The 21,361-nt window shown below is 39.3% G+C and overlaps 1 protein-coding gene across 2 annotated transcripts in view; it reads left to right on the top strand.

Moving 5' to 3' along the window:
- The window catches only part of LOC122560192 (disks large-associated protein 4-like), a 589,090-nt gene that overhangs the window by 413,473 nt on the left and 154,256 nt on the right, over nt 1-21,361 (top strand). For both annotated transcript variants that reach the window (XM_043710586.1, XM_043710587.1), the window contains exon 7: nt 15,138-15,358. In XM_043710586.1, coding sequence (XP_043566521.1) covers nt 15,138-15,358 — 221 coding nt within the window. The remainder of the gene's footprint in view (nt 1-15,137; nt 15,359-21,361) is intronic.

The raw sequence follows: 21,361 nt of genomic DNA on the forward strand, positions 1-21,361 counted from the left end.
AAGATCGTATGAGGAAGGGCTGAGGCACTTGGGGTTGTTTTCAATGGTGTAAAGAAGGTTTAGGGGTGACTTGATAGAGGTGTACAAGATGATTAGGGGTTTAGATAGGGTCGACAGTGAGAATCTTTTTCCACGTATGGAGTCAGCTATTACGAGGGGGCATAGCTTTAAATTAAGGGGGGTTAGATATAGGACTGAAGTTAGGGGTAGGTTCTTCACTCAGCGAGTCGTAAGTTCATGGAATGCCCTGCCAGTAGCAGTGGTGGACTCTCCCTCTTTATGGGCATTTAAGCGGGCATTGGATAGGTATATGGAGGATAGTGGGTTAGTATAGGTTAGGTGGGCTTGGATCGGCGCAACATCGAGGGCCAAAGGGCCTGTACTGCGCTGTATTCTTCTATGTTCTATGTTCTATGTTAACACTTTCCTTGCTGCTAGTGTTGTGATGTTGTTTAATTTGTTGGTGATCTGTGTTATGTTATGGGGTCTGGTTCGGTCTCTGGAGCCAAATTTCCTGAATATGTGTCCAATATTCTCTTATATCACATGCTTTACAGATATCAAATAAAGCTGAACAGCTTTTGGGTAAGTGCAGCAAGCTGCATCTGTTGCAATATTTGTTGGTTTGGTATACTTTGTTAAGTGCAGCAATAGTTGGCTGCATCTACCATATTATCCATACATGAATCCATCCCCAAGTCATGCTTAAATGATGTGTCCCTTTTTCTGGCCCAAAACATAGTTCCAAAAGGCTCACTAGGTCAAGAAGCAAAGACTAATTCAAAAAATCTTATCTGACAATTCCTCTTCAGAAAAGTCACAATTGTGCCCTTTTCCATGGCATCTTCCATTGCATCCATGATTATTAGACTCTTGGCATTGCTGTCTATGTGACAAGAGTTGAGGTCTGTTAATCCTGAAGTTAATCTTTATGTTGAGCTGAACTTCAAGAAACTTTCAGATACTTTCTGAATGTTTCTGATGGTCCAAAATACTGGGTGTGTGAATTCTGCAAAGCCCCACCTTGCCAATGGAAAGCTAGATTTTTAGAGCTCTTTTCTAATGATTATTTATTGATTTATCTGTAAGATTAGAACTGTGTTGTTTAAACGATTGTAATTCAGTAAGTGTGTTATTAGATGCCAAAAACATAATGGGGTTTCTGCAATCCATGATTCTTCCTTAAAATGTTGGTCTATATCATCATACACCTTATCCCTAACTTAGCGTTATTGTAAAATTAAGACTTTTTTTTAAGAGCACATATTCTGCAGCTACTGTTCTGAGAAACCGCTATTCCTATATTGACTAACAGGAATAGAGCATACTTCCAACTTTCATGTTGTGACAATATGTGCCTTTAAGAGGGAGTTGTTTCATCCTATGTCTCTTGAGGAGAAGCATCGTTAATCCAGTGACGGGGATCTGTTCCATGGAAAGCAGAGTAAAAAGCTTTGGGAATTTTTTAAAGTAGTCAAAAGGTGCATGAGTGGGTGGACTCAGACTCACATAGACCCAGGGTTTTAGTTTTGCTTTCAGGTGTTGAAGTGGAGGGGTTTGGAGTCGAAACTGCTAGGTACAACTCTTTTTCTGCTGCACCAAAAAGCTTGAGTTCTATCTGTACTGCAAGAGTCATTCAGTCTGTCGGTGATCCTCCTCTGGGACTGGAGGAGATAACATATGTGGGAAATCTGATTTGCTGAATTTGCCTTTGCCAAGGGTGTGTTTATGGGATTCTGCTATATTGCAACAGTTGATGAGCAGTACTTAAAAATATATATTACTTTGTTAAGTATTTTGATTGAGTTAAAGCTGTGCCAAATCTTTTCTTTTGTTTGCATTTTAAAGGTGGCATAAGAATAAAGTGTGTTTTGCTTAAAGCCAAGTAATTTGACCAACTGAATCACACCTGAATCACAGCACCCTACACTTTCTTTTACATAAGATAAAAGGTGGGGTCTAGGCTGTCTCGTTGATATTTTTTGAGAGGTTTGTAATAGTATTGTATTGCATGGCCTTTGTGCTGCCACTCAAAAATGCACCAAATCCATTTTTCTCCTTTCTTTTAACTAAGGACAATTTGTCAATTTTTTTTTTACTCTTGAAAGAATTTCTAATCTATTCAAAAACAAAAGCTGTTTTCTTAGTGGTTAATGCACTATCTGAAGATCTGCACAGTTGTCTAGAAATTGTTGCTGCTTAGGGGTGAGGAACTCTTGCTTTGCATGAATTCAAAGCTGTTATCAAGTTGATCTTCAATTAGTTTTCCAAACATCTGATTCAAAGATATAGATTGTTTTTTCAATGGAGAGCAGTCACTCCTCACATGACATGAGTTTGTCTCCAACAGGGTGTTTTACCTGATGTAGCAATGCTTATATTATCTTCAATAACATACAAAAGGGAGCATTGTTATTATGGCATTAAAAAAACCAACAGATATTTATTATAATTGACAATTATGTACCTCAGGCACACAGATAACTGCACTAATATTAAGATATCAGTTTTCAGCAGAGGAGTATGCTTCTAGTAGATTGTCATGTCTTAAGTGATCTGTGGTAAGATGGGGTATAAAATCCTTATACCCTCAGGTCACTTGCCATGATGCCAGATTGATGTTTTCAGGATGTGGCTTAATGGTGTATTGACATACTGACCAGGAGACCTAGAACAGATGCCACTAAAGAGATCATCACCATCCAATAGGAGTTGTTAAGGAGCAAAATGGATAGGGATACTGGTCTGTTGCATGCAAAGTAATGTGATATGATGGGTGTGTACAGAAGGAAGGATGAAATTTCACAGAGATTTCTCACTCTTGGCCCAATTTATATTTGGCAAAAAAAGAAAGGGTGAAAACTGGGATGTTGGACTTTTGTTTTGGAAATTCTTGCAACGCTGATGCATTTAATGCAAGTAATACTGGGTGTGTCCCAGTAAAACCAGATATCTGGACATCCTAGATAGATATTAAGTATTTTTACCACCTCAAAAAATGATGAAAACTTATGACAGGTCCACTATTTCCAGTTTGCTGACTGGTAGAGAAAATGGCAATGAAAATATACCTCTGACTCTCAGGCCCTCTTCCCAAGTTTAGCCTACTGAAACAAACTAGGCTACTGCACTAATTAGGCCAGATAATGCAAGGCCACCTCAGTCTAAACACGTTTCCCTGTGAATTATTCATGAATCACATGCCAGATTTGAAATTTAGATATGCATGCAGAAAATAAGCACAATTAATACCAGGATATATGAAATGGGACTGTGAATGGATAGTCTTCCCTTGTACAAATCCAAACCCTTGGATTTCACTTCACTTAGCAATAGTTCAGTGTTGTTTGTTCATGCATATAATTGCTATCTTACATTTAGCTTTGGGGTTCATTTAGTAATACATTGATCACCAAGACTATCGCTCTTGTAGTGCACCAGCAGCATCCTGGCTTCTGGGCCAAAAGACCAAAATTCAAGTCCTTCCTTCTCCAGTGGTGTGACAAAACAGAACTAAACAGATTGCCTAAAAATATCTACAGTCTATCTATATTTAATAGATTTTCCTAATTGCAGTTTATTGCAAGTAATACATATATCTCTCCTCCACCCAAACCCTAGTTCAACAATGCAAGTAATATGGATTTTTTTTTAAACAACTATAACTCACTGTGACAGACTTTATTTTCAAAGGCACATTATGGAACACTGGATAGCTAATGAAATTTCATATTAGGGCTTCCTGACAACATGGGATTAGGCAGATACAGTATTGTGAAAATACATTGTCACTGATTAATCATTAATCTCCTTTGTAATAGTGAATAATGACGGTGAGCAATGTGAAGGAAGTGCTGTATTTAAATGTAAACAAGAGACATTAACACCTCCATAGCTTTTGGTTGATAAAAAGCAACTCCCACACCTCAATTAATTAGCAAACCCTCGAGAGCTGGTGTAACTAAACATGCTACCATTGCAATTGTCATTAGCCAACAGCATCGAATTAGTTATGAAAAATATTTACATTACGATAAAAGGATAAGCACTTTATTTGTGGTCACTAATTTCTTTGGTTTAATGAGCCTTGGATCCCAATTTTCAATCATTCACACAGGAAGTCCATGCTATGGTGAAAATGCTGAACTTTGTACAGAATTGTATTTCCCACCCATGAAGCCAGCATATCTCATTTTTTCAGGGGTGGAATTTGCTGTCCTTGATTCACACATGCATGGGCCGTTAAAGTGACCAGCTGCCTCCACTGAAACAGGAATTTAACATTCAGGGGGTGTGGGATGCAGAGCATAGCGGGATCATCCAAGTGAGAGCAAGTCTGTTCTTAATGTATTTCTTTTGGATAGCCAGGGTAATGCTTTGAGAACTGAGATACACTCTCAGTTATGGTCCCAGGACTAATTGGGAGTGAGGTTCAAGAATCCTTTATGAGGGAGGATGGGAGTGATTGGATCAGGGATAATTTCAGGGGAGGTCAGGTGCCCTTTGAAGATAGTTAGCTGAACAGAATTGTGAGTGGACGGTGTATAAACCTCTTGGAATTATCAAAACCTGTCAATTTGTCAATAAGGGTCAAGAAGTCTGAAAATGTCAGTTTACCATTGACCAGAAACTGAACTGGATCAGCCATACAGTTGTTCTGCTGCACAACTAGGTCAGTGGCCAGGAGTTCTGTGCTGATAATTCACTTCCTTTCTCCTCAAGATGGATCTACCAACTACAAAGTGCAAATTAGGAGTGTCATGGAATAAAATCCCCACTGGTCTGGATGAGTTCAACTACTGCGATTTGCCACTTTTCCACACACTCAACCAAACCATCGATATCATTCTGAAGTTGACAGCTGTCATTTTTCACTATCAACTGATGACCAATTTTTGTGTCATCTGAAAATTCCCCACTCAAACCTCCCACGTTTAAGTCTAAATCATCAGTAAATATGACAAATAGCAAAGAACCCAATGCTGAGCGCATGGGACGTTGCTGCATATCACTTGGATTTGCAAGAACATCCATCAATCATTATTTTTTGTTTCCTGTCAATCAGCTAATTTTAATCCAACTCACCATATTCCACTGCATCCCATGTGGTTTAATTTTGCTAACTTGTACGTCACGTGGGATTGTTCCAGTTACCTCACAAGAATTCAAGTAGATAACATCTCCTTGTTGCTGCGATGAAAATTTCAATGAAATTAGTAAGAGATAAACATCCCTATTTATGATGACATAACCAATAAACTACAGAAGAACCTCGATTATACGAAGGACACATGCGGGGAGTATTTTGTTTGGTTAATCGAATTCCGGATAATTGAATGCTGGATAAGATAGTTTAGTCAAGCATCAGAACATTGCGATCTTGCTGATAATCTGATATTTGGATAATCAAATGCCGGATAATCAAGATTCCTCTGTATTAACTTTATTTTCTGCATGATGGCTCAGGATTAATGCCCATGTTGTATAATAGCTGAGTTGGTATGAGGAGGGAAGGTAAAGGGTGGTGAGTGGGAGATGACTTGTTACTGAATTGGAATACGGGCTCTAAAGGGCTATGGGATAATTGGGGCATGTGGGGGCAAATAGCAATGTGGTACCATGTGAATTGTGCTTAGGGTGATACAAGAGGACCATGGAGAACCATAGCTATGGGTACAAGGACATAAATTCAACAGATGTTCATAGGTTGGCATTTGGGATATGAGAGACCATAGCAATTGTACATGGGTATAAGCTGGTAGAGGTACTTGGGTCATGGGAGGTGAGTGGGCATATGTGATGCAATAGGGATAGTTGCAAGAGCAAAGTTTGGCATTGATGAGACATAGAGATTGAGAGGTGAGAGCAGAATCAATGTTTTCTGTTTCAATCTTTATTTTTGAAATGTATGTACAGTATTGAAGTTCCCAGGCAGCTTTTCCATCAGTTCAGGAAGCGGGCAGCCTGTTCAAGGCCTGATTTACAGTCCAGCTACAGCTCTGGATCAAAACTCCAAAGTGCAGGTGGCTATTTAAGAGTTGAGATCACGAAGGTGAGATTTCTTCTAACTCATGCCTGACCCCAGAACAAAATCAAGGCCAAAGTTTACCTGCACATTTCCGAACAGTCACCATTTACAGCGAGTTTTGTTGATTAAATTAGCAGTTAAAACCATAACTGTGCATTAGAAATCAACTAAATAACAAAAAATGATCTTTCAGATTCTTGATCCCAAAGAAGCATTGAACTGCTATACACGCACAAGTTTTCACTGTGACTGGAATCTGAAAGGAATGCCAGGTGTTTTTGTAATTCATCCAATAAATGTTCAGTGTTTTGTGCAATATGTACATTCAAGTCACCCTTACCCTCCTAGCCTGGAAAATATCCAACGTTCATAGAATTACATGGAAATTACTTTTTGACCCAACTACTTCATGCTTACATTTATTTTCAACATGAGTAACCCTAATCCTGAGTGCTGTATGAAGAGTCTTTGATCCAGACAAGTGGGGATTTTATTCCATGACACTCCTAATTTGCACTTTGTAGTTGGTAGATCCATCTTGAGGAGAAAGGAAGTGAATTATCAGCACAGAACTCCTAGTCTTTGGCTTAATTTTATCTGAAACTTTGAGCATTTCCAGCTTTTTCTGTTGCCCTTAAGTGAGGGCAGATGGTCACATGTTGGTAATGTCACTGGAGATGGTAACACTAATGGAGACCATGGAACATTATTGTAAAACTTCATCTAGTTCACTAATATCCTTTACATGTGATTCTTGACTGTCTTCTAAGATGACTCCAGGGAACAAAACAGTTCAAGGACAACCAATGATAGGCAACAAATGCCAGCCTTAGCAGTGATCCACACATCCTATTGAAAGAATAAAGAAAAAGATGTGCCCTCCTCCTCCTGCCCTCTTCATTCAAATGAACTTATTCTTAAGGTGGTTAAGGTATTGTTCCTGGGCTAATGCCTTGTGGCATATTCCGTGGACTTACAATCTGCTGTATTAAAAATGTTTCTTCCACTTGCTGCCTTAGATACATTTTAACTGTATACCCATGATTTTTTTTTACAATGTTCAGAAGCAGTGTTTTATATCCTATCTTAGCTCCTCAGAATATTAAGCATTTTTGTGAATTCATCCTGTAAAGTGCTTCACCCTAACAGCCATCAGGCCTATTGCTTCAAGTCACTGTTGAATCAGAACGAATCAATGCTCTACCGTGTCCATTCCCTCAATCTCTTTCTGATACAGTAGAGTGCATGCTGTAAACTGTACTCCAAGTGTGACCCAATAAGACTTTGAAAATGTATAATTACATCTCCAGTTTTTTTCCTCTTTCTCATGCAGAGAGACTTTGTGTTCTAATGCCATTTTACGGCCTTATTTCCTTAAGGTTGTTTGTTAAACCTTGGTGAATATAAACCTCTAATCCTCTTTCCTTCTATCATTTAAAGTATAATTATTAATTAATTTTGTTCTACCTAAATGTACCATTTTACATTTACGAACATTGAATTGCATCTAATATTTTTATTGCCCATTCTACCACAGTAGAATCATGGAGTCATAGAGATGTACAGCATGGAAACAGACCCTTCGGTCCAACCCATCCATGCTGACCAGATATCCCAACCCATTACTTTTGCAGATTCTTTTTGTCTTCAGACCTGTGTTATTATCTGAAATTGTGGACATCACACCCTCGAGACTTCCATCTAAATTGTTGACGTACATAGTAAACAGATGCAGTCCTAAAATGAAAAACCATGATCAACTCTAACGATATTGAGAAAATGCCTTTGACTCCTGTGTTTTCCCTTTTAAACCTCACGCTCTGGCACTTCTACAAACAAGTATATTCATGTGCCCTCATTGGGAGAGTCAACGCACAGTAATGAGTGATAAGTAATGAGTAACAACATAGGCCAGGTAGATAAATTCTGCGTGCACAAGTCATAGTACTTGAAATAGAAGAAGGCTCAAGGTTCAAACAAGTGTGGAAAAATAACATGATTAAAATACAATAAGAAGAGAAGTGAGCTAACAGAGGTGAGGCAGAAAGAGTAATTTTTTTGTTCATCAGCAATGGGATATGTTCCAGAAGGCGATTAGAGCTCTGTGTCACTTCTCTTAATTGCATACGTCTTAATCTTCTCAAACAGTATCCACTCCTAACAAGGCTTGGAAATACTCAGGGAACACAAATGTAGCACACAGATAAAATAAACAATTAAGTTGACAAATAATTGTTGGCCTTTTACTGAGTAGATTTTAGTACAAGAAATTTCCCTGCAATTGCAACTGCAATTAAGAATGCAACTGGAACACTGTGTACAGTATCTGGTCCCTGTATTTTAGGATATATGTACTTGCTTTAGAATGTAGATTACAGTGTCTTCATTTCAAAGCTGGTATCGCTCAGATTACCATATACAGTTGTATATGATGTAACAGGTAATGAGTTCCATAGGAACCAAATAACATTGGTAGCATAACAGCAAGAATTCTCCAAACTGGTTTCTGGAATGAGAAGGTATCCTTTGATAAGAGGCTAAGTAAATTGAGTCCATATGGATTTTGTTTTAATGGGAAGTGATCTCAATGAAACATACAAGATTCTGAAGGAACTGTTCAAGAAGTTGTTTCCCTGGCAAGGAACATTTAGAAGATCGGGGAGCAGTTTCTCATTTAGGGGTAAGAGTAAGGACCTGAATGAGAAATTTCTTCATTCAAAGGGTTGTGAATCTTTGTTACTTCTTTACCCCAGAGAATTGTGGATGCTCCATTGGTGAATATATTCAAGATTGGAACAGACATTTTTAAGGTGTCTCAGGGAATTGAGGGCTGTGGGGACTGTGTGGAACACTTAAATTGAAACCAATGATCAGCCATAGTAATCGTAGTAAATGGCAAAGCCAGCTCAAGAGCCACATTGTCTACTCGTGCTCCTATTATGGTGTATTAATATTTGCTATTGTAACATGTTGCACATAGATCTATAAACATCTGTGTTTCGACAAAATCATGCCTTAAATAGCAGATGCTAGCTGATTTATGGCTTGGCTTCAGAGCCATATCTCAGAGTTTCGGTTCAAGACAGACCGGTTGAGGAGATAGCAGGGTCAAAAACAGTTATTTGGTTACTATGAAACTAAGTTTATTGTCTGCTCACTCCATATACAATTATATACGGTAATCAGAGATATACCAGTTTCAGAATGTATTATAATATTGTTAAAAGACTGTTATCTACATTCTAATGTTCTTCCATCTTTAATCTATTTACTTCCTATCACACCAACCTATGCTACCCAATTCACACCATGTGCGAAGCAGCTCAGCAATATCATTGTATGGTTTATCCAGAGTCTTGCAGCCTCTATGCAACACTGGCTTGTCCACACAACGCAGTTGAACAGAATGCAAACACTCTTCCTATTTGTACGTTACAGTTCAGGTGTTATGGGGGCCATAGGATCTCATTTTGCTTATTATTATTAAAGAGACAAGTGGTCTGAATGCCCATCTGTTGGCTATGGTGATTTTCTCTGAATCTTCTTTTTGTCCTTTTGTCAAAGCTGCATGAGCATGATAGATGTCGATAAAATAGATCAAATAAGCCTGCTTCTTCAGTTTTAGTTTTGTTTCTGGGTTTTCTGTTTGCCTAGAGCAGTCTGAAACTTGAAATTGTTTTATTTTAAGTTGCATGTATTTATTTGGCAACTTTGCCATCTCCTCTTTAAAAATGTTCCACTGCTGATCAACAGATTCTTTTTTTGCCAATTTGCCTTTCCGCCTTACCGGTTAGCTCACTCCTCATCTGTCATATTCTAATCTTGTTATTGTACCAGCTGTTACTCTTGCAGCTTTGACCCTGAACCTGATCATCTTGCAATTACTGCTCCCTAGCTGCTAGTACACATTTACTCATTTCCTTTGTCTGTTTAGTTACATGTAATTTGTTTGTGTAACAGCTCTCCCTTTTTTTGGGATGTGAGTATTCCATTTATAGGAAGTACCTGAATCAACCATTTAAAGAAGAGCTATGGAAAATTAATCAAGAGTGTGACTGCAAAGCTATTTCCTTCCCTGCACTTTAACTAAGCATTTATAAAGCTACAGAGCAGCTAACCACTGCCCAGTGTGATGCACAAATCTGGCATGCCAGAGCAACTCAAGCAGAGGTAAATAACTGCAGGATCATATTCATGGCCTTACAAAAATATTTCATCTGAACATGGTGTTTGCACAAGTTCAAAGTTTGCACAAGTAAGACTTTACTAACACAATAATCTCATAATGACAATCAAAATCCAAACTTCAGAGTAACGAAGCAACAGCCTTGATAATGAATGAGTGTACAGCCAGCACAGAGATCTGAGAATTGGTGATGAAGTTGTGGTGCTTCCAAATTCTTTCCTATTAAAATCAGAAAAATGTGAGACCATTCCAGGGATGGAGTCTCTGCCTAATTCTGCACTTGGCAGTTCTCAAAAATAAAAGGAAGAAAATTGAACTCTTCAGTACCACTGATTTCAATGCTATTGGAAGTGAAAGCTGCTGTAAGTAATAGCTGATCAACTTACAAGTGCCTCTATGGCGCATCATGCTCAGTAGGGCTTAATTGCAGACATACACTGGGTGGGTGCCCCAAAGCACAAAGAGTGGGCAGATTGTGATAGGACCAAATTAGTGCTGATGCTGGCATCTGCTCGGAAATCAAAAAATGCCAGAAATTACAGCAGGTCAGGCAGGATCCATGGAGAGAGAGCAAGCTAATGTTTCGAATCCAGATGACTCTTCATCAGACATGAAGGGTGGAGGGGGCAGCATTTATGTAATGCTGAGGGGGGAGGTGGAGGTGGAGTGCTGGGGGAGAAAGGGTGTTAATAGTGCAAACTAAATGATCAGATTGTGAGAATGGCAGAACAATGGTGCGTCTAACTGCCAGACTGAAAAGAAAGACTGGGTTAGAGTGGTGCTGGAAAAGCACAGCAGATCAGGCAGGATTCAAGGAGCAGGAATGATGTGCAGGTCAGGTGAATTGGCCATGCTAAATTTCCCATAGTGTTAGGTAAGGGGTAAATGCAGAGGTATGGGTGAGTTGCACTTCAGCGGGTCGGTGTGAACTTGTTGGGCCGAAGGGCCTGTTTCCACACTGTAATCTAATCTAATCTAATCTAATTCAAAGAATATCGACATTTCGGGCAAAAGCCCTCCATCAGGAATGAAGGGCCTTTGCCCTAAACGTTGATTTTCCTGCTCCTTGGATCCTGCCTGACCTGCTGTGCTTTTCCAGCACCACTCTAATCCAGACTCGGGTTTCCAGCATCTGCAGTCCTCGTTTTTACCCTGAAAAGAAAGACTGCCTCACTGGAGTGGGGTATTGGGAGACAGGGCACAGTGACAGAGAATATAGCAAGTTGTTGTGTCACCATAGTGACTCTCATTATAGTTGAACTGGTGGTGATTTAACCTGAGGACCACCAGACCTCAGGCAAGGGAAGAAAGGTTGAGGAGAGTCCTTTATGGTAACCTCAAACCAGTGATGGGAATTGAACCCACACTGTTGGCATCACATTGCTCTGGAAATCAACAATCCAGCCAACTGAGCTAAACCAGTTCTCAAGCAACAAGTAAAGTTAAAAGATAGGAATGAATGGGAGTGGGTTCACAATCTGAAGGTGTTGAACTCAATATTAAGTGCAGAAGGTTGTAAAGTGCCCAGTCTGAAGATGAGATGTTGTTCCTCCAGTTTGCGTCATGATTCACTGGAGCATTGCAGCGTGCTGAGGACAGACAGAGGGCATGTGAGCAGAACCGCCCACAGGAAGGTTGGGGTCATGCTTGATGGGCTGTTGCCCGAAACATCGATTTCGAAGCTCCTTGGATGCTGCCTGAACTGCTGTGCTCTTCCAGCACCACTAATCCAGAATGTATTCAATTGTACAAGGGACTTGTGGCTGGTGTCATTTAAGCTCATTAGCATGAGAGTTTCAGGTGAAGTGCTATTAACTCTCTTTTGTTGCCAAAGGTTCAATTTTATTGGAAGAACTCTAAAAGTTTGTTGGAGTCAAAGGGAAGTGGTGCTGGATTTTTCCAAGTAGTTCAATGGATTTTGAAGGATCTTGAGCAGAACATTTGCACTTCCTCACAGAGACCACAGTTGTAGTCCCCTTGAGCTGTAGCACAACAGGCTTTCTTATGTAGTAGAATAGGGAAGCTCAACCAAGACGGACCTCAGCTCTTAACAAAAGGCTATACCCATTTAAGGTGTTGAGAGAGCATTTCAAACTCTGCCTCAGCCACAAGTAATGTTTAAAGGCAGCTAAAGTGTACAGAGTTGAGAGTATGGTGCTGGAAAAGCACAGCAGGTCAGATAGCATCCGAGGAGCAGACAGATGTAGGTTGAGAAGAAGGTCATAGGTCAGAGAGGAGGGTGGTGCAGATAGATGGAAAAGACGATGGACAGGCCAAGAGGGCGGTGCCGAATTGGAGGCTTAGGACTGGGATAAGGTGGGGGGAGGGGAAATGATGAAATCCACATTAATCCCTTGGAGTTGCAGGGTCCCAAAGCGGGTCGTTTCAGAGAACATCTCTGGGACACTTGCACCAACCAACCCCACTGCCCCATGGCTGAAGAGTTAAACTCCCCCTCCCACTCCACCAAGGACATGAAGGACCTGGGCCTCCTCCATCGCCAAACCCTAACCACCCGGCACCTGGAGGAAGAATGCCTCATCTTCTGCCTTGAAACCTTGCAACCACATGGGATCAAAGTGGATTTCAACAGTTTCCTCATCTCCCCTCCCACCACCTTATCCCGGTCCCAAACCTCCAACTCGGCACCGCCCTCTTGACCTGTCCATCGTCTTTCCCATCTATCCGCACCAGCCTCCTCTCCAACCTATTATCTTCTCCCCCACCTTCATCTACCTATTGCAGTCTCAGCTACTTTCCCCACAGCTCCACCCCCTGCTCATTTATCTGTCAGCACCCCCAGCCCATAGGCCTCATTCCTTGTGCCCTAAGTATCGATTCTTCTGTTCCTTGGATGCTGCCTGACCTGCTGTACTTTTCCAGCACCACACTCTCAACCCCAACCTGAAAAACACTCATTAATATCAACTCTCTGCCTTGTGTATTAACTGAATCTCAATCCATGTTCGTGCATTAAACCCCAATACCATTAACTCCTTTCTTGTGCAATAACCTTCATGTGACACCTTATCAAATATCTTTTGGACATAAGCACTCAGAGCTTTTCTTGAACCTGGAATCTCTTGCATATTTTTAACTACATAACCCGAAACGAGAATCATGCACCTGGGCTGAAGAACCAGTTGCTGAAGATGTTGATTGCAGTGATCTTGCACACAGCTGGTGAAATGATTCACCGCATTGTTCACTCCAAGGAGCTTAAGGAGATACATCTGTGCCTACCCTTGCCAGTGCGCTCATTCACCCTCCTGTTATGTATAACCTTGTGCTGCAAGAGGAAGTGAAGAATGCCAATGAGTTTGTTGCAAAGTTATTGAGAGTATGCCTGTGATGTCTGAATAGCTGAAAGATATGGAAGCTGTGACATTGGAATATGTGACGTGCATCCCTCATTAAGTGATTGAAGGTGAGATGGAACTTCATGAGTCCTAATTGCTAGAGCTTGTTGATGGAGCATGGTGGATTAGGGAGGAAAAAAGCATGACTTGTAAATGTGACAAATTACTTTAACTATTAACATTCAAAGTCAATAGCATGAAATAAAGTACGGATGATCCCAAATGAGTGGAACGAAATTTGTAATCGAGTGGTCTGAATATTAGGATAAATTAGGTTAAATGTGATTGATACAGGTTTTCACACTGCAATGGCAACACTGTTGTTTCTGTTCATGTGATTGTGTGTGCTAGCTGACTGTACTTAGAGCATATGATCATATATTAATATGACATGCAATGGTACAGGAGAGCTGAAATGGTCTGAGTAGCATTCTGATCGTACCAAGATTAATTCACAATGAAATGGTACCAACATCAACTGATATGGATGGAAGTGATTTGCTTAGCAATCTTTCATTTGAAGAAGTTTTGATGAGTGCAGTTATGAGTACTTTTGAAGCAGACCTTTTGATTTAAACCTGTACGAAGATAAAAGGGAAAAATGTATATGGTTCTAGAGTAATAGCAGCAGTATGGGGTAAATTAAATAGCTCTTTCAAAGAACTGCCATATCATAATCGGCCAAATTTCATTCCTTCTGTGAGTCAAGTTCATAGAAATTGCAATTTTCTAGCCAACAGAATCGGCAGGTTCAATAGTTGGTCATGATTTCCTTTACAAACTCTTTTTATGAGATTTCTTAGTAGAGCAATTCAAAAATTTGGCCTGAAAATTTATCTTAATAATGTTCTTAAACTGCAAGCTGAGCAGAGTTATCGAGAGTTCTGTAAATAGGCTAAAGCCTTTTTTGTGCAAAGCAAAGTCTATTGGGAATAGCATTCATGAATATTGTTGGTTCCTTAAAGCCCTGAATACCAAGGAAATATAAGAAAAATGGTTTGATGGCTTACTTATAGATCTGAATGTTAAATCCTGTCTTTTATCCTGGAAAGAAGCAACTAATAAAGCTTCAAGCATTTTCAATACAGATATTTACAGCGCAGCATATAGGCAAAAAACAAGCTAACAAAATAAAATGTTAGGAAGTATGCAGTGGTGACTGGGCTCATATTCATTATTACAAAGTTCTAACTGGTGATAAATCTAATCGGAACCTTGAAATTATATTAAAACAGTATTATTTTTCCTTTATGTTGGTTGAATAGATGCAGCTCACTATGAAGACTATTGATAGTCTGCTGAAGTGATGATATTGTGAATTCATGTCACAGCAGAGTACAAATACTAGCTGTCATGATGAATGTTCTCAGGTATATTAAGATAAGTCCACTATTAAAAAAAAATTTGATTGCTGTCATAAAAGCAAGTTAAAACCATCTGTATGTTATTGCAAAGTGGAAATAATTTCCTTAGAATAACACTGTGCTGTTACTTTTTCATTATTATTGAAATAAATGAAGTGGAAAAGCTTCTGATCTAATAAAGAGTCCTCTATATTTAACAGGTTCCTCTTCATGATGATTGGAGCAGTACTCTTTCACGTGGAAAGGTGGGAGAAATTCCCTGCCGGCGAATGCGTAGTGGCAGCTATATAAAAGCAATGGGAGATGATGACAGTGAGGACTCTGAAATGAGCCCCAAGCCATCCCCGAAGACTGCAGCAAGACGTCAAAGTTATCTCAAAGCCACACAACAATCACTCAGTGAGCAGATTAGTCAGCGGAAGTAAGTTTCTCTGTTACTTCTTCTATGGATCCTGTTGTTTTGATACAGAAAAGGCATTGTTTTTATTTTATGCTAGGTAGTATTATGCTATAGTATCATGGCTTTCATATTCCTTTTGGAAATCACTAAATTATTAAGGATTTGTAATTCAGGATTTGTGAGCTGCTAATGCTTGGCTCACGAAATTGTCTGTTAATAACAACGAGAAAGTCATCTTGCTTTAGCAAAACACATTCAATGGAAGCAAGATTTTATTCATTCTATGATTTTTTATTTGTAATGGAAATTCACAAATAAATTTATTGCTTGACAGTTCAAATAGATCAAGATCTGTACTTTCCATCAACTGGTTTCATTGGAAACCAGCTCAGAAATGGACGATTAAAGCAGCACCTTATAGGACACGTCTCACCTTGCTGGCCATTTAAAATGTTTCAGTGGACAATAAGTGCTGTGTGCTACTGCCATTGTGACAACTGTAACATTTTTTTCAAAAAACATTGAGCAGCCCAGATCTGTAGCCCAGAATAATACTTGCATGTGTGGCATCTCATGATAGTGTCAGTTGCTGCCATGGAGATTCTAATATTTTTGATAATAACTGGGAATAAAAATATAAGTTAATTACACAAATACACATGCATGAGCATGAACATTCTAATTATTAACACAGTCCATTGTAATATCTATTATATTAAAATGTAATGGATTCAATTATTTACTTAACAATTCCCTTTCACGCCAACTCAAAGCACAAAGGAACAGGACATTGAAATGGGTTTTCTGAAGCCGCTAATACTTTATTTGTAATATCAGGATGTGAAAGCATGCTCACAGTGCCATCATTATTTTTTCATCTGTTTTCAGCAGTCATCCATCATGTATGCTCTGCCAAAAGGCAGTCCCTTGCCTCATTATCTGTTTCATCTTGAGCTACTTTCAGTGGTGGTTTCCCATTGGATTCCATTTCCAAATGCAGGATGAGGAGGCAGGTTTGTTGACTATCTCAGCTGGGACAGGAATCAAACGCATGCTGCTGATGTTATTCTGGACTATGTATTAGCTATCTAGCTAACTCAGCTGACCAATTTCCTATTGCCAGTAGTGCCCATGTTGAAGCAGCATGGGTAGTCCCACTTTTGCTCGTTGTATTTTTCTGAACCTGCCAAATGAATCAACATAGTTAAACCTCACAACAATGCCATTTATAATTGAACCATGAAACAATTGTACAATTTAAAAACACAATAAAGTTCTGTCTAAAATATCACAAAGTTATAAGAAATTAATACTTCACTGTGTTTATGATAGAGCAGAGAATTATAAATATATATGAAGGTTGTACCACCAAGGCTCTCCAACAATATTTCAAAACAAATCAACTCATTTTTATTGACAGTTTAAATGTTGCAACCTAAAAATTGTATAAACAAAGTGAAGCTTTAAAGATGCATCACCTTTGTGAGAATTTTTTTTTGTAATTTGTTTCACACCCACATTACATTGAGCTGCCAATGATATTTTCACATAATTAGAAATTGGCTTTGATAACTAAGCTCCTTTGTTTCCAAGAAAAATCAACGCTACAAATTGAGGCTTCCCATGAAGCCAGAGCCTAGAGAATGAGACACATAGTGCCTGTTTTCCAGGTACCAACCATCCTCCTGAGCCTCCAACCTGGTGGACAGGTATGAATCCCTGGCCAGAATGCCAGCCACCATGCACAATAGGGTAGATGCATTGGCACCATGAATGCATGTCAGGAACATGTAAAGGTGAGACAATTCATTTCAAATTAGAGTTCTTTGTAATTTGCAGGTTTTCCAAATAACCCAGCATTTCATTCACCATGTCACAGAATCATAGTCATAGAGACATACAGCACAGAAACAGACTAAATCATTCATGCTGACCAGATATCCGAAATCAATCTAATCCCATTTGCCAGCATTTAGCCCATATCCTTTTAAACCTTTCCTATTCATATTCCCAACCAGATGCCTTTTAAATGTTATAATTGTACCAGCCTCACCACTTCATCTGGCAGTTCATTCAATGCATGCACCACCCTTTGCATGAAAAATTTCCCCTTAGGTCCCTTTTAAATCCTCCCCCTCTCAACTTAAACCTGTGCCCTGTAGTCTTGGTCTCTGGGGAAAAGTCCTTGACTATTCACCTTATCCATGCCCCTCATGGTTTTATAAACACCTCTCAGATCACCCCTCAGCCTCTGATGCTCAAGAGACAATGGCCCCTGGCTATTCAGCCTCTCCCGATAGCTCAAACCCTCCAACTCTGGGGAAAAGTCCTTGACTATTCACCTTATCCATGCCCCTCATGGTTTTATAAACACCTCTCAGATCACCCCTCAGCCTCTGATGCTCGAGAGAAAATGGCTATTCAGCCTCTTCCAATAGCTCAAACCCTCCAACCCTGGCAACATCCTTGTGCATTTCTTTTCTGAATCCTTTCAAATTTAACAACCTAACAGCACATGGTAAGGCATAATAACCTGACCACTTGGTGAGGTAGTCATTTTCACTAAGTTTCCAAATTCATACAAATTTACATTTCTGAATTAAATCTAAATGGACCCGATTTTGTTTTTATATTTAGTTCAGAGTTCTTCCCTAGTTATACTGCATTTTCTAAGCTGTCGGTTTAATTCCCAACGTATTGAATCCATGTTGAGTTAGGTCCCCCTCAATTGCAAATACCAGATTGTACTACCGATGCGTTGTCTGCTCAAGTACTTCACTTGAATCCTGCCCCCTACCATTTCATGTGAACCTAATGCTGAATCTATGTTGCTAGTAGCCTGAAAAACGATCTGAAAAACTGCTCATTCAATAACAACGTATCCCCCTTTGGAATTGTAAATCTTGCTGTCGAAGACATGACTTATTTAGTGGGGACTACATCATTTATGTGTCTGGACATAGTTACTTTAATAACTCAAGTTATCTTTTTTTACAAACTAAATGTACCAACTTTGAATTCAGAACTCTGAATATTAAAGGTAACTAGGGGATCAAATCCATAAGGACTAAAGCCAAACTGGCACATCATCTGTTAATCTGAAATGCTAGTTTTGTTCCAACAGAGAGCAATAAATAGCTATGTTTATTCAAGTCATGGAATTACGACACACACTGGAGTATTAGTCCTTGTGTCAATTCCTCCTGTTGCAGAAGGCACAACTGTGGTTACTTTGAATTTGAAAACTTAAAATTTGTTGCAATGTCATTTAAATCTTTGGTCTTTTGGATGAGACATTACATCGAGGTCCACTCAGGACCGTTTGTCCCTCAGTCAATATCACAAAAAAAACATCATCTGTTATTATCATATTGCTGCCTGTGTGAGATTGCTGTGCAAATATTGGCTGCAGTGTTTGCTCCAAACAACAGTGCCAAACTTCAAAAGTACTTAATTAGATGAAAAGCATTTTTGGGCATCCTGCAATAGTTACAGGTGCTATGCAATTGCATGCCTTCCTTTTCAAATGTATTTGAAGAATCCTGAATTTAAAAGGAATTTTAGATTTGCATTATTTGTGCTTCTTCTGCACATAAGTGTCTTTCAGACTACAGAGCAGATCCAACAACAGACAAAGCCAGGACTGTGTTGCTTGGCAATCCACTAGAAAATTGGCCCTAAAAGGACAATGTCAGCTCAACTCAATCACAATTAGTCACATTTCATAGCCGAGACAATCATGCCTTACGGCTCCTTTGCAAGTCTGTGACTGACCACTGAGAAACTGCAGAGCACATTCTGTAGTCTGGATGGGAACGCCTCCATCATTTATTTTAAGAGACTGTAAAGTCCTGATATTGATGAAACCATTTGCGTAGACTAGCCTTAATTATCAACTGTGCGCTAATACAGCATGCACATCAATACAATGAAAATTTCGCTCTCACTGCTGTTTACTTGATTTTCTGATTCATTCACAATTAACTATTCTCAATTTAATGCTTAGAGTCATTATTTGGCTATGGTAATAGCTTTGTATGACATGTACAAGGAATGGACAATGTTGAATATCCATTGGTTAGATTGATAAATATTCCACAACCTTGTATTCAATATTTCCCTATGGTCTATTGATGGTTCATGATGGTTACATCATAGTTCACCCTTCATTTAAGATAATTCTTCAGTCCCTTCTAAAAAGACTCAGCACAGCAAGAGCACATTTTGTAGGTCAAGAACATGTCTTTAGCCAAGTGCCAAAATTTGAAAAACCCTAATGCCAATGAAGATTACTGTGGAAATTCAGCATATTTCTGGCATTCTTTTTCACATGTGAACTGGAATCCAGCTAGATAATGAATCAATTTCAGGATTTTGCTTCATTATAAAACCTGAAAGTTGATTCTGCACAGTGATAACCTTTTTGTGAAGGTATATCTGGCCCAAAGTGGACATCTCACCCTTTTTGCCCTCTTCAACTATCGAATCAGCTCACTTCAGATTTACTTTAAAATATCTATAAAATGTCCGGTAACACTATAACTTCATAGGTGCCTGTTTTTAAAGTAGACACAATTGTTTGTTAATTCATCATACTCTGCAATCAATGTTTAAGTCTTTATATAATTAGTAATTGATTTCATGATGCACTGGCACAACTCTTCAAATCCATGCATCTCAATTATCCAACATGTGAGGAAATGTAGTGGAGCTGTAGGCAATTGGAAATTAATTAGATTCCCTATAGTGTGGAAACAGGCCATTTGGCCCAACAAGTCCACACTGACCCTTCAAAGAATAACCCACCCAAACCCATTTCCCCATATTTACCCCTGACTAATGTACCTAACACTATGGGCAATTTAGCATTGCCAATTCACCTGACCTGCACATCCTTGGAATTGTGCAGCAATGTGAACACAAGTTGTCAATATTTGAAACAAATAGCTCAGGAAGCTAATAAACACAGTCTAACAATGATCTACCCTTGCCTTCCTTCTGTTTTTAACTACATGCTGTCACCAGGTGATCTCATCCAGTTACATATAGCATCAGTTAACAAAGATACTTCAGAGAATAACTTGCAGTCATTTCTCTCTTGTTCCTGCATCATTAACTTTGGATTCTCCTATGGATCCATCCTTGGCCTTTTCCTCACATTTCTCATCTACTTCCTCCCCTTGGTAGCATCATCTAAGTACAATCACACTTATCTCTAGTTCATTGCCAACACTTTAGATCCCAAAACTGGATGAGCAGAAACTTTTTCCAACTAAATTTTAGGGACATTGAAGTCATTGTCTTTGGTCCCCACCGTGAACTTTGTTCCCTGACAATCACTTCCATTCCTCACCTTGATAACTCTCTGAAGTTGAGCCAGGCCTTTCCTGACATCAGTGTTGTGTTTGACTTTGAGCTAAATTTTGATCAGTGTATCTACACCATCACAAAGCTGCCTATTTCCATCTCTGTAATGTCTCTCTGCCTCAGACAATCTACTGTGGACCCCAGTAAAATTGAGCTTCTGAAATCTCTACTTCACATATAATCTGGCTTGTACAAATCTTGTTTAATTATTACACTTGTGTTTGCTGACTTTCATTAACTCCCAGTAAGATAATGGCACCTTTTTCCAGTCCTCATCCCTATTTCCAAATCCTTTCATGGCCTCAATCTACCATATCTTAATAATCTCCTCCAGCCCCACAAGCTTTTGTGATCCCTGCAATTTTCCAATTCTATCTCCCTGCACATATCTGATTGCAGTCATCTAAAATTCCCTCTCTCAACTTCTCTGAATCTACACTTGACTCTTCCCCTTTAGGGATTGGCCTCGAAAGAAGGAGGCAATAGCATAGTGGTAATGTCACTGGATGGCCCTCCAGAACAACAAGTCAATGTTCTCGGGAAATGGGTTCGAATGCTACCATGGCAGATGATGAAATTTGAATTCAATAAACTGAGGGATGGGGAGCAGGCCTAATGGCAACTATATAACCATTATCAATTCTGGTAAAAACTGAT

This window comes from Chiloscyllium plagiosum, chromosome 20 (assembly GCF_004010195.1).
Source record: "Chiloscyllium plagiosum isolate BGI_BamShark_2017 chromosome 20, ASM401019v2, whole genome shotgun sequence".
In the NCBI taxonomy this organism is placed as follows: domain Eukaryota; kingdom Metazoa; phylum Chordata; class Chondrichthyes; order Orectolobiformes; family Hemiscylliidae; genus Chiloscyllium; species Chiloscyllium plagiosum.